At 44.2% G+C, this 14,415-nt stretch overlaps 1 protein-coding gene across 1 annotated transcript in view; it reads right to left on the reverse strand.

Moving 5' to 3' along the window:
* The window catches only part of PLA2G4E (phospholipase A2 group IVE), a 62,304-nt gene extending 48,281 nt beyond the window's left edge, over positions 1-14,023 (reverse strand). The window contains exon 1 of the mRNA XM_058540451.1: positions 13,841-14,023. Within this exon, the coding sequence (XP_058396434.1) occupies positions 13,841-14,023 (183 nt within the window). The remainder of the gene's footprint in view (positions 1-13,840) is intronic.
* Between the last annotated feature and the right edge of the window lie 392 nt (positions 14,024-14,415).

A 14,415-nucleotide genomic window follows, 5' to 3' on the forward strand; every position in this document is an offset into this window, starting at 1 on the left:
CTTTGAGGTACTGGGGGTCATCTTTGTTACTACATGGAAGGACTCAGCCTAAGAAATAGAGCTGACATAGAAAAAAGCAAAGTTGACAGATGGAGAGAAAAAGAGAAATTTCTGAGGACATGGTCTGAATGACTAGATCGAGCTATGCCTGAAGCCCGCATACCCCTTGGACCTTCCAGTTATATGAGATAATAAAGGCACTTCCCATCCCCTTTATACTTACTTGAATTCAGCTTTATTTACTCTGCCACTTGTGGTGGAGGGGTTTCTTACTAATACACCTGGCCACCACATCTGTGGCAAGTCTCCATTCGGGGCTCTCCAGCAGGGAGAGGGGTGGGGGAGAATTACCCAGGGTTGTGTCCTCTCCTGTCTCCTGAGCTGAGTCCCTAATGCCTTTAGGTTAAGGAAAGCATATCTCCTCCAGGACACATCTAGGGCGGGAGGTATGTGTCTGTGCTTTTGCCTGCAGGAGCCTCTTTTGGGGATAACAGGGTAAGAGCTCTTCCAAGTCCTTCCTCTCATCTGCCCCAATCTCTCCTCTCATTTCAAGGATCTGCTGGAGTCTCTCATTGGTCCTTGACTCTGGAAGTCAACTATATAATACATCTGCCTCCCACTCACATACCTTACTGTGTTTGTGACATCCCCAGCATAAGTAAAGCCTCTCCTGGTCATGGGAGGCCCAACCATTGCCTGAATCATCCCATTCCAACACCTGATAAACTGGGATGGAGAAAGGGCATTGGTTACCCAGCCTGCCTAGAGCAGGCGAGGCTCACTCCTGCTCTTGGCTGGGGGTGGGGAGAGGGAGCCATCCTCCCCAGCGAGTAAGGTGAGTTGAGGGAAGGGAAAGGCAGGCAGGATGGGGCAGCCCCAGGAGACAAAGCAAAGGAAGAAGCAGACGGCAGAAAGACCACAGGAAATGGAAATCATAGCCTATGCAAGTTGGGATAAGAATTCACAATTAAACCCAACGCTTGGCCTTCAGGATGACCTTTTAATCCAAAGATATCTGGCAGGGAGAGGACGGGAGGAGGAAGGAGGGGTAGGAACAACTCAGGGTCAAAGAGATTGTTTTCCTACCCAAAAAAATAAAACAGCCTCCCAGAAAAACACACCTTCCCTGCTTAGCTTCTAATGTTAATTTCTCTTTTTTAAAAAGCATTAAGCAATATTTATGATATACGAAGTGTATAGAGAATAATAAAATGAACACCCATGAATCCACTACCCAGTTTAAAAAATAAAACGTTGGTAACAGAGTTGAAGTCCCCTGGTGTGCCCCTCACCTAGTCACTTCCCCCCTCTCCCTTCCTGGGGACAACCGTGAACCTGAATTTGTAGCTACCACTCTCATGCAAGTCTTTATTCTTTTTCTACATATGTATGTATTTCTAAGCTGTATTTGGTACTATTTTGCATGTTTTAAACTTTATATATAAGCGATTTCATATAAAGGATATGTGTTCTACAATAAACTTGGGGTTTTTTTCACTCGATATTATGCTTATAAGATTCACCTATATTGATAAATACAGATCTGGTTTGTCCATGAACTATATCACAATTTATTTATCCATTTTCGTGTGATGGACATTTAAGCTGTTTTGAAGTTTTTGCTATTACTATATTTTATCACTTATAAGCCATGTGTTATTTCGCATTTCTGAATTAAGGGATACTTATGAAAAACGACAACGTATAGGGGGCTGGCCTGGTGGCATAGTGGTTAAGTTCGCACACTTTGCTTCTGGTGGCCCAGGGTTCACAGGTTTGGATCCTGGGCACAGACCCACGCACAGCTCATCAAGCCACCCTGTGGCAGGCGTCTCACATAAACTAGATGAAGATGGGCATGGATGTTAGCCCAGGGCCAATCTTCCTCAGCAAAAAGAAGAGGATTGGCAGCAAGTGTTAGTTCAGAGCTAATCTTCCTCACACACTCACACAAAAAGACCATGTGTAATACTTTAACTGGTGGTTCTTCCTTTAGTGAATGAAGTACAGTAGTCCTCCTTATCCGCGGGGGATTCGTTCCGAGACCCCCAGTGGATGCCTGAAACCGCGGGTAGTACTGAAACCTATATATACTACGTTTTTTCCTGTACATACATACCTGTGATAAAGTTTAATTTATAAATTAGGTGGGCCGGCCCCGTGGCTTAGCGGTTAAGTGCGTGCGCTCCGCTACTGGCAGCCCAGGTTTGGATCCCGGGCGCGCACCAACGCGCCGCTTCTCCGGCCATGCTGAGGCCGCGTCCCACATACAGCAACTAGAAGGATGTGCAACTATGACATATGACTATCTACTGGGGCTTTGGGGAAAAAAAAAAAGGAGGAGGATTGGCAATAGATGTTAGCTCAGAGCTGGTCTTCCTCAGCAAAAAGAGGAGGATTAGCATGGATGTTAGCTCAGGGCTGATCTTCCTCACAAAAAAAAAGACAAAAAAAAATTTATAAATTAGGCACAGTAAGAGATTAACAACAATAACTAGTAATAAAATAGAACAATTATGACAATATACTGTAATAAAAGTTACCATAGATCTTAGCAACCTCAGCACATGATTTTTTTCTTTCCTTATTAAGTAAAGAACTTTCACCTTTTCTCTTCAAGGAAGCACTTGATGGCTTCTCTTTGGCATATCCGAATTGCCAGCATCACTCATCTTGCGCTTTGGGGTCATTATTAAGTAAATAAGGGTTACTTGGACATAAACACCGGGATATCAGGACAGTCAATCTGATAACCAAGATGTCTACTAAGTGACTAACAGGCTGGTAGTATATGCAGCATGGATACACTGGACAAAGTGATGGTTCACGCCCTGGGCGGGACGGAGCAGGACGTCACAGATTTGATCACCCTACTCAGACAGCGTGCAATTTAAAACGTATGAATTGTTTATTTCTGGAGTTTTCCATTGAATATTTTCAGACTGCAGTTGACCGTGGGTAATTGAAACCGTGGAAAGTGAGACTGTGAATAAGGGGGGACTACTATACCTTAGATTCAATGAAGAATTGTACAAACAATACTACTGTGAATTTCTCATACGTGTCTGTTTCTTTAGTGTATATACACTGGAAGTATAAATTGCTGGATTATAAAATTGGTATATTGTTACCAATTTTACTAGATATTGCCAAATTGTTCCCCAAAGTAATTTTTACTGATTTACTCCCCCACCACTATGTTAAGAGAGTTCCCACTGGGGTATGCCAAGGGGTATCGTCTGGCTTTTTGTGTTTTGCCAATCTGATAGGTATGAAATGGTGTCTCATTATAGTTTTAACGTGCATTTCCTTGATTACTAGTAATCTTGGACATCTTTTCAAGATCTTTTACCTTCTGTAACCCATACTGTTGGGACTGTTCATTGACTCCCCTGCTTCAAGCCTCTTACCCTCCTTTACCATATCCAAGTCCAACCACCATCACTACTTAACAACATACATCAGTACTTATCAAACCACAAAATTTTGTGGTTTTTATTTATGTATTTTTTATTTATGCCCAAGTAATTCCACTCTTGGAAACCCACACTGAGGGAAAAAGTGCTACATGCTTAAAAATGTTAATTGCATCTAAATTTTTGATGGTGAAGAATTAAAAATCACCCAAATGCTCAACATTGGTAGATATATTAATAAATTATAGCATATTGCTATGATTGAATTCTTTGCAGTCATTAAAAAGAGAATTATAAATATCAATATAAAAATACATATATATTTGAATTTAGGATACAATAAGGATGGCTGATTACAAAAATAAATAAGCAAGAATCATAAGTTTTCCTATAAAAATCATAATCACAAGGGAAAATAAGGTCTCATACACAATAGCAATGAAAAATAAAATAAATAAACCTGGAGGAAAAATAAACAAGAAATTTACATGTGAAAATGATGGCGTTACAAATTTATAGGAGAAAGATGGAGCATTTGATATTACATTGGAAAAATAACCATTTTCTGAAAAATAACCATTTTGTCACTTGGAGAAAAAATAAACTGGATCCATACCTCACTCCTTATATTAAAATAAATTCCAGATGTAAATATAATCTAACTGGTTATTGTTTTATCATAGGAGGAAGTAAGACACAAAACTGAGATGCAATGAAGGAAAACAAATGGATAATTCTGACTATATACATAGTAAATTTCTCCATGTCAAAACAAGCATAAATAATAATAAAAGACTAAATTGTATAAATGTTTGCCAAATTTATGATGAAGTGCTATTTTCCCAATAAACCAAAAGCTCTTTCAAATAATACTAAAAAAACAAACAACTCAATAGACAAATTGACGAAAGATAGCAATTCAAGGTATTAATGTACATGTCAGCGGCTCCCCAACTTTCCTGAGCATTGGAATCACCTGGAGATCCTTAAACAGGTATTGATGCCTGGCTCCCAGATATTCTGATATAATTGATTTGGCATGTGACTTGGGCATTGAGATTTTTCAAAATTTCCCAGGTAGATTTTAATGTTTAACAAAGTTTGGGAATCATTGGAATATGCCATAAGCCTATAAAAGATTATCACTAATAATAAGAATGTAACTTAAAACAACAAAGAATGCAAGTTAAGAGAATGTAAGCTAAAACAACAAAGAGATGCCATTTTTCATCTAAGATTGGCAAGGATGAAAAGTCGACAGACTCAGTGTTGGTCGGGGTATGGGGAAGCGTCAGCAAGACTTTGTTGTTAAGAGGTAAACTGGCACAATCTTGTTGGAGGGTAATTTGATAATCTCTATGAATATGTAAAACTTGCAGGACTTTTGACCCAGCAATTCTGTTTCTAGGAACTTATTGAACATAAACTCTTGCACAAATCCTCAAAGGAGTTCAATTTAGCATTATTCCTGTAACTGCTTTTTATTTTTGTCATTGTTTGTTCATTTGGTTTAACAAGGGCTATGGCTTAGAAGTCACTGATGGATGGTGTCATCCACCTCCCTGATATATCCATGGCATTTGGGCTTTGGACATTGCTGCATGGAGCTAGATGCACTTTCTCTTAGGAATCTAGTTGCATCCAGAAATTTATGTAGGAACAGAAAAGCCTCTTGGGGGAAAAAAGAGATTGGGATCCTGACCTCTTTCCACTGGGGATTCAAGTTACTGAAAGTACATGTTGAACTTGTCAGGGATCAGAATTGGCCACCTCAAAATGTGTCTCTTTGGCTTGATTATTATTATTATTTTTTTATAATTTTATTTATTTGTTTATTTTCCCCCCAAAGCCCCAGTAGATAGTTGTATGTCATAGCTGCACGTCCTTCCAGTTGCTGCATGTGGGACACGGCCTTAGCATGGCCAGAGAAGCAGTGAGTCGGTACGCACCCGGGATCTGATCCCGGGCTGCCAGCAGTGGAGCGCTTGCACTTAACCGCTAAGCCATGGGGCCAGCCCTGGCTTGATTATTCTTAAGAACAAAAGACTCTGAAAGAAACTTTGACCTTCCCCCAACTGCCTAAAAGAATTTAAGACAGAAGGCCTGTTTTAGGAAGGAGCTAATACCACAAGATAACATTGTCTATAGCCAGCCCAGCAAACACTTGTTTAACAAACATTTCCGTTTCCATTTCCATGTAAGTTGCCTTCTTCCCCTTTGAAGCCCCAAACCGATACCCCCAACATCCTCCTTTGTCTTTAGCTGAAAATGGTATTTAAGGTGGCAGTTTTGGCCATTCTGGCGAGTTACTCAGATTTCCTGGGTTTCTCCCATGTATACGTGTTATAAAGCTTTGTTTGATTTTCTCCTGTTATTCCGTCTTGTGTCAATTTAATTCTTACACCAGCCAGAAGGACCTAAAGGGTAGAGGAATTGTCTTCCTCTCCTACAAACTGAAGATATCCTCAAGAGACCCGTTGAGGTCAGATGGCAAGGAAGGACAATGGGAGAGAGGAAATGCGCCATAAGGATGAGGGAAGGCTGGACCAGTGTCTTGGACTCAGTTTTAGAGCTTAGCTTATTGGAAGCTAAGGCACAGGGGTAATGCTGAAACTCCTTTGTACTTATTCGCCTTGCTACCATGGGTCTGCTTTGGGGGAACCGGCTCTGAGAGTGTGTGTGTGTGTGTGTGTGTGTATGTGTGTGTATTGAGCCATATCATTACCAAGTGATACTTGGTAACCAAGCAACTTTGCTGGGGGACTCTCCTCACTGATCTGGACAGAGCAGGCGCATTCCTTAGCCTGGGCAAATCAGCAGAGATACTTTTGTAGGAAAGTCTCGAGTCAGCAGACAAATGGTGGAGGAACCACCTCACAGACAAGAACAACAGCCCTGGGAGTTCTCTGGGATACTTGGAGGGAAATCTGGGGGAAATCTTGAATTGTCTGCCAACTTGGCAAGGAGGAGAGGGGAATTATTGTAATTTAGATATTAAGGGCATGTTTTATAGGCTTTTGGATAATATTCATAGCATCAAATTTTAGAAACAACCTAGATGATGTGATGGTATATTATGTAGCCATTTTTAAAAATCTTCTTTTTTAATGGCAGAGGAAAATGATCACTATTTGCTGTTAGGTGGAAAGGACAAGATTCACAATATAAGTTCAATTTTACATGTATAAATATATGTATATATAAACAAAACTGATTTCTATGTATATATATGGCTAGAAAAAAGACTGAAAGGAAATATATTAAAGATGTGAGAGCTTATCTCTGGATGATGAGATTATTGGGAATGTTAATTTTCTTTTTGTGTGTGTGTGAGGAAGACCAGCCCTGGGCTAACATCTGTCGCCAATCCTCCTATTTTTGCTGAGGAAGACTGGCCCTGAGCTAATATCCATGCCGATCTTCTTCCACTTTATGTGGGACACAGCCACAGCACGGATGACAAGCTGTGTGCCAGTGTGTGCCCAGGAGCCCAACCCCAGGCCGCTGCAGCAGAGTGCCTGCACTTAACCACTATGCTGCTGGGCCAGCCCGGGGAATGTTTATTTTCTTTATTAAACTTTTAAAATTTTCTAATGTCTATACTGAACATATATTACATGTTCTTTACAATCAGAAAAACCAATTTTTAAAAAAGAGCAGAAATATTATATGTTAAATAGATTAAATTATTATATGTTAAATAAATGTTATTATATGTTAAATAAATAAAGACACAGGGAAAGAAAACTAACATTTATTTCATGCCAACCTTGTGCCAGGCCACCATACCAGATATTTACATATGTCAACTCTGTAGAAAGTACCCAGGTACGTTCTCTCATGTCCATTCTCTGAGAGTAACAGGAAGCACTGAGTGAGGACAGGTCAGGCAGGGCCACCCAGGGGACGAATTTTTTCTCAAGGGCTGGGAGGCCCTCTCCTCCTCCCATCAGGCAGCTGGCCCACTGCCCACCCTCTGGATCCTCCTCTTTCCCCAACTGAAACATCCACATGGGGTGAAGGAGGGGGCAAAGCCATAATGCAGTGAAAACTTGACAGAAGCAGATACCAGAGCCCTGGACAGCAGAGTCTTGAAACTGCCGAATATGGAAGCTAACTGTGGGTGTGAAAAGGGCTGTCCAGCACAGCAAAGGATTACGCTGATGTTGTGTCACACTTGACGGTAGAAATGGGGTCTTTGTCGGTGGGTAGATTTGACCTGAATGTAAGATAGAACTTGGTCACTTCGGAGGTAATAATTTTCTGTTGTTGGAATTATGCAAGGGGTACCTGCCTGGGCAGCACAGAGTTGACTCCTCTACTGTGCAAGAGATTGCTCTAGAATCCAGGTGATCTGTTTCAGCTTTGAGATTCTGTTACTCTCTATCCAGCCATGCCCCTGAGCCAGGGGACAGTTTGTTAATTCTGTCAGCTGCTTGAAGTGCTCATGGGAGAGGCCTTCCGAAGGCCAGGCCAACCTTTGTTGCCTAATATGTAAGTGACTCCAATGGTGGGAATTTCCTTGGGCAGGGAGGGAGGGAGGGCAGGGCTGGCCTGCCTGGTGAGGGAGATATTTGGGGAAGACAGGCCTTTGGCACCCCGTAAGTCAGGGTCTGTGGATGGCCACCCACTCTACCTTCTTAGACCCCAGAACTCACCTCGCAGGGCAGCTTTAACAGGAACATGGGACCTTTTGTCCTGCATGGCTCTCACCAGCCCCCTGACACACCCTCACAAATGGCAGGTGGGTAGGGAGCACCTGCAGTACAGAGGTGAAGGATGACAAAAAAAAACAACAAACCACAAAGCAAAGAGGCCACCAACAAAACACTTACAACAACACGACTTCACAGACTAGTTGGAGGCAACGCCCACACAGACAAACGTAGAGGAAAGAAGAGCTTTGGAGTCAGAGAGACCCGAGTTCACACCTGGCTATGGTGCTTACTAGCTGGGTGGCATTAGGCAATTACTTTATCTCTCTGAGAATCATTTTCCTAATCCGTAAAATTGGGTGGATGGTACCTATCTTGCAGGATTGTTGAAAAGATTAAAGATTATGTATGTATGTGACCGGCATGCAGAGTCTGGCATATAGTAAACCTTAACAAATTATAGCTATTGCTGTTTTTATTATTTTTGCTACAGGAAAAATAAACTGGGAAGAACTAACTAAGTGAACTTGGATGGCAAAGAACCCAAAGGTCAGAATGGGCTGGAGAAGTCAGGGAAAGCTTCATTCACTGATGACAATGACCTTTGTGCACCTGCTAAGTGTTGGGCACTGTGCTACAGTTCTGGGTGTCAAAGAGGGGTGGTCTCTGCACATGGAGCTTCCAGTGAAGTGGAGTTGATAGACAATGAACAAATAAAGAAAAGGTCGTTTATAATCATAAATTGTGATGTCCTATCAAGGAAAAGAACAGGGTGATGAATAAAAGACACTAACAGAGGGAACCTGATTTGGATTGGGGGAGAAGTCAAGGATGACCTCTCGGAGCAAGCAGTCTTTAAGCTAAACTGTGGGCTGCAGAGAAGAGCCTTCTAGGAGCGGGCACAGCATATGCAAGGTGCTGAGAGGTGGAAAAGCTGGTGTGTACAGGAACTGAACATGTATATCCAGGGCATCGTGAGTAAGGAGTGATGCGGTGAGAAATGTCTGGGAAGGTGGCCAGTTGGCTGGATCACCATGAGGCCTTGAAAGACTTGGTAAGGATTTGGTATTTTATTTTAAGGGATTGGATGCTATTGATGGTTATTAAGCAGAGAAGTGACGTGAATAAGATCATTCTGGCTACTGTGTGGGGAATGGATGGGGTGAGGCTGGAGGTGGGAAGGTGAGTTGTAGTGGCTCAGGCGGGAAACGAATGGAGACCAAAGGTGAGGGGCAGAGATGGAGCGAAGTGATGGGATTCAAGAAGTATTTCTGGATAAAACCTACACAGTATGATGATGGATTAGACAGGAAGGGCGGGCAAAAGAGGTCCAGTGGGCTTCAGTAATCTGCTGGGAAAAGGGGTGTGGTCCTGAAGGGAAATTGGTAAGTACCAAGGTGGAGGGCAGATGGGGATAGACTGGGGAACTGACCTTGAGCTAGGCCGGAAGTGTGGTCCAGGTTGGGAAAGGCAGCAGAAGGATGGATGGAAGAGCATTCCAGAGGGGAGAGCAGCAGAATCCAGGTGAAGAGGTGGGAATGATCTTGCCTCATGCCATGTAGGTGGCACAGAGGAGGGCGAGTCCTGCCAGGAGGGAAGGGTGGGTGCTGGGCCATGCGTGTGTAACAGGAGTAGGGAGGAAGCTAGGGTGGGGCCTGGTTTCGCCAGGCATCTGGAGCCAGGCAGAGGTATCAGCCTTGATGTCAGAGATAATGGGACGCTGTGCAGGCTCTTGGGCCAGCAGCCAGCCAGGCAGTCACCATCACTCAATGTCCCAGGTCTGTGCCAGAAGCTGCAAAGACAGGAATAAGCAGCCACAAAGCTTGTGCTCCCTGAAAATATTTACTGATAACCTACTCTGATAACAGACAGGGACGCTTATAGAGAAAGTCTCTTGGCTTCTAGGACACCACCTTCTCCTTGGTTTCTTCCAATCTCTCCTTTGATGGCTCTTCTGCCTCTGCCTGGCATCTGGAAAGTGGAGAGCAGAAGAGCATGTACTTCCACCTCTTCTCTTATCTCTTCACCCCATCCTTTGGAGATCACATCCAGCTCCATGGCTTAAAAAACTGTCTATCTTGTGCTTTATATATTCAAACTGACTGTGTCCCTATCTCCTGAGTTCCCAACTTGCATTTTTAACTGCCCATCTGACATCTCCACTTGGATATATAACATGTATCTCAAATTTAAAATGTCCAAGACAGAAACCTCCAGTCCCCTCCACCCCAACCCATGTCTACCTTGGTGTTCCCCAGCTGAGTAAGGGGTGCCTCCAAATTATTAAGGCAAAAACCTAGGAAGCATCTTTGATTTCTCATTCCATACCCAATCGATCAGCAAGTCCTGTCAGTTCTACCTCCAGAAAAATCCAGAATCAGTCGACTTCTACCATCCACTACTACCACCCTAATCAAGCCACCGCCATTTCCTCCTGGGTACAGCAAAAGCCTCCTCGCTTGTCTCCTTGTTTCCCCTCTTGCCCTCCAGGCAATCCATTCTCCGCAGACCAGCCAAAGTGATCTGTGTAAAACACAAATCAAACAGAGCCATTCCTCAGATTAAAACCCTCCAGTGGCTCCCCTCTGCTTCAGAGCTACTGATGCTGTAGCATCTGGGCCAGCGTAAGGCTCTGACCTCATCTTCTACCACTGACCTCTCCCTCCCTTCTCCTCTTCTCTGCTCCCCAGACACACTGGTTTTCCGTTTCTAGAACAGACCAAGCTTGTGCCCACCTCAGGGCCTTTGCACTTAGAATTTGCTCTTTCTGGAACATTTTCCCGTCAGTCTTCTCATCGTTCTGATCTTGATTCAAATGTTACCATCCTATCTGATGCCCCCTCCCTGCTACCAGTCACTCCTATCACATATTTTGTTCTGATATCTTTGACATAGAAATAGTCATATTTATTTATTGTCTGTCTCTCCCATTAGACTATAAGTTTCAAGAGAGCTGGATCTTGTCTGACCTGCTTGGTGCTCTATCTCCCACTCCTGGAACAACACTAGGTGCACAGTGGGAGCTCAATAAATATTTGTTCAGTGAATGAATAAATGCTTTGGATGTGGTTCCTGGTCTTCTTGAGACAGAAGATAGGTAAAAAGCCACAGGAAGAGTTACCTAACAAAACAGTCAGGAAAAGGTATCAGATTAGCTGATTCACAGCTAATCTGATAAAGTGATTTTTGCTGAAGTATTCCTGGATGATAATATGCTACCCAATAATGCCAGCCTCTAACGAGGCCCTAGAAAGACAAAGGTACAATCCACAGGCTGGTCCTGGAGGGAAACCTTTCAAGGACCAAAATGGAGGGCAGATGAGGAGCTATTTGAAGATTGAGGGGTCCTTGTGGTTCCCTTAAAATTTGCCATGTAAGAAATTGAGGACTCCTCTGTCACCAAATGCACACACATCCTCTCCAAACATATTTGCCCCCCAACATACATACACTCCCTAGCATTAGACCCCCTCTTGCACAGCTGACTGTGATTCTTCTTATCTCATTCAGATATTTCATAAAGGTCTTAGGGAATGACCAGTTGATCAGTTTCTGAGGAACGCCTTGGAAATTTGCAAAAATGAAACACCTATAAAAACTCTGACATTTCATGATAAATCTTAATAAATTATAGTACAGGCACACAACAGAATATTATTCAGCCATTAAAGTGACAATTATGAAGTTTAAGTATCAGCCTAGAAAACATTCATGACTATAATTTTAGGTTAAGAAAAAAACCCTGGGCATAGATCTGGTATAAATATTTCCAGCACAACTATATCAACATCATCTAATGAGAAAAAAGACCAAAAGAGAGTAGTTATTGTATTAAGGTAATGGATTATGCTGGATTTTTCCTTCATATTTCCACACATTTTTTGAAATTACTTTTACATACACAAAAATGAAAATATTGAGATGAAATACAATGTCTTTGTGTGGTTGCCTCTGTCCCAGCCGTGTGGCCTTTCTGCTCTTCCTCAAGCAGCTGGAACAAGACAAGTTGCCGTGGACACAGCCTCATTCCCGAACCAGACATGGGGATGACGGGGACAGAAGAGAGGAACTAATCATAAAGTCATAACAACAACAACAACAATGGTCAACACTGTTCCAACTTTGTAAGCTCCAGTCACTCTGCTAAGCATGTTATTTATTCCTCACATCCTTTGCTCCCCATAGAAGAAGAAACTGAAGTCTGAAGAGGTTAACTGGTCTGAGGTCACAGGACTGGCAAATGACAGAGAAAGGAATCAAACCCCAGTCTGAATCCACAGCCCATGCTCTTGGCCACTCTAATGAGGACAACACTCTTACAAATATTGAACCATCGTGTTTTAATGGCTCTCGTAAACTTTCGGCCGGTCACCTCTAAGTGTGAGTCAGGAGGCCTCTGAAGCCAGGGCAGGCACAGGCAGGCCCCTGACCTCTCTAGCAGGCAAGAGCCAGGTGCCTCTCCCGCTGCAGCATATCAGGAGCAGGCCTGGCCTACTGGACCACAGAGAGTTCTGGAAAGGAGGTAGAGTCAGGAAGAGGAAGGGGAGGAAAGCCTCCCCTTTGGGGGCTGGGGGTTGCAGGAAGGGTGGGAAGGTATGGGGTAGAGAGTTCAAGGGAAGCGCTGGGGTTGGACTCATGACCACTCTTCACTTGTGATTCTGAGACGAGTCACTGGCAGGGGCCCTGGCGCTTCCATGGGGCAGTCAGCTTGGGCAAGGGGTAGAGTGCTGTCCTCAGGAGGATTGGTCATCCCTCCAATAGCCCTCAGTTACCTTGTATGGTGGACATTGGGTTGACAGCTGCAGCTATGAAGTGGGACCTACTGGGGCCAGGCAAGGTGACCTCATGGTTGAGGCCCAGGGTGGACACACCAAGCCAGGGTCCAGACAGAGGGTGAGGCAGAGACAGAGGAGTCCATAGGAGGTGAAGGGACCTTGACCAGAGCTCTCTGTGAGTGAGGCCCAGGCCCACAGAAGGAAGCGAGGTCACCCCCTGTAGCGCTCAGCCTGGCACTGTCACTGAGACCACAGCAGCCAGAAGGGCACAAGAACACTGCCCCCTCCCCAGTCGCTGGGAGCCTACAGGAAGCTCACTCACCCACCCAGAGGAGAAGCTGGGGGAGGCAGATCTGGACCCACTGATCATTAGCTAAAGACACTGTTCAATTTTTGTAGCCCACTAAATTTTCCAGATGGGACATACTTATTCAGGGTTTTCTCTTCACTGACCAATAGCTGGGGTCCATGAGGAAGGCCAAATCACACATCCCCTCCAACTCCCTGAGCTGCATGTAATTACATTTATGACCCTGCCCTGCCACTATGTTGGCTGCACAGTGTGAGCGTCTATTCTGTGCCAGGCACTCTGCTAGGTCCCTCACTTGCAGGATCTTGTCCACTCTCCTCAGTATCACATCGATAGAAATATCTTCTGTCTCAGATCTCCCATTGACTAGCTGTGAGAACTTAACCCCTCAGAGCCTCAGTTTCTTCCTCAAATGGTGACATTAATTCTTAGCGGAGTGTCAGGCACATAAAATGCGCTCAATGAAAGGTCGTCACTATTGTAGTTCACAGCTCTTTTGGGCACAGGGGCGGGTAAGGACAGGTAGATGAGGGGGTGGGGGTGAAGGGACTCCTCTGGGAAAGAAAGGAGTTAACAACACAAGCTCTTAACTCTGCAGCAACGCAGGCGATCTCATTTAGAGTCAGGAATGTGGCGGTAAGATTTAAGGGGCCAGGAGCCCTCTCCCGGGGAACGCAGACATACCTGAGAGCCCCAAGGGGCCATGGGAAGTAGAGGTGGGAGATGGGGAGTTGCCAGGTCCTGGGCGTGCTCAAGCGCATTGACATTTCTTTCTGACCTCCTGTCTTCTTCATCCTCCTGCAGGCTCTGTGGGACAAACACATCAGTTCCCAGGCCAGGACGGCATTCCGAGGCCTGGAGAGTCATTTCAGCCACATCCACATCCACCTCTCTGGGGCTCAGGACAGGCTGTGTGGAGCTGGGGCTGGTCCTTCACAACAAGGCATCTGGACATCCTTGGGAAATTTCAAGGGATTTTTGCAAAACAGTAAAAGCAATGCCATTGGATGCCTCCTGAAGATACATAAGCCTAATGAATTATTAAGTAGGTGAAGGATGTCAGGGCTTAGCTAAAGGAGTCCCACATCTCTGTGAATATTTCAAACAATCTGGGCCTATTTTGATGGAAAGAACGTTGTGCTGCATGAAAAGTAAGCAGGGAGCTAGAATTACGCTCACATAGGACAGCTCTTGGTCAAGGGAGGCTTGCATTTCCGAGCTGGGATCCAGGCTCAGAGACAGCTCCTCACTGCCTAGAA

This window comes from Diceros bicornis, chromosome 5 (assembly GCF_020826845.1).
Source record: "Diceros bicornis minor isolate mBicDic1 chromosome 5, mDicBic1.mat.cur, whole genome shotgun sequence".
NCBI lineage: Eukaryota > Metazoa > Chordata > Mammalia > Perissodactyla > Rhinocerotidae > Diceros > Diceros bicornis.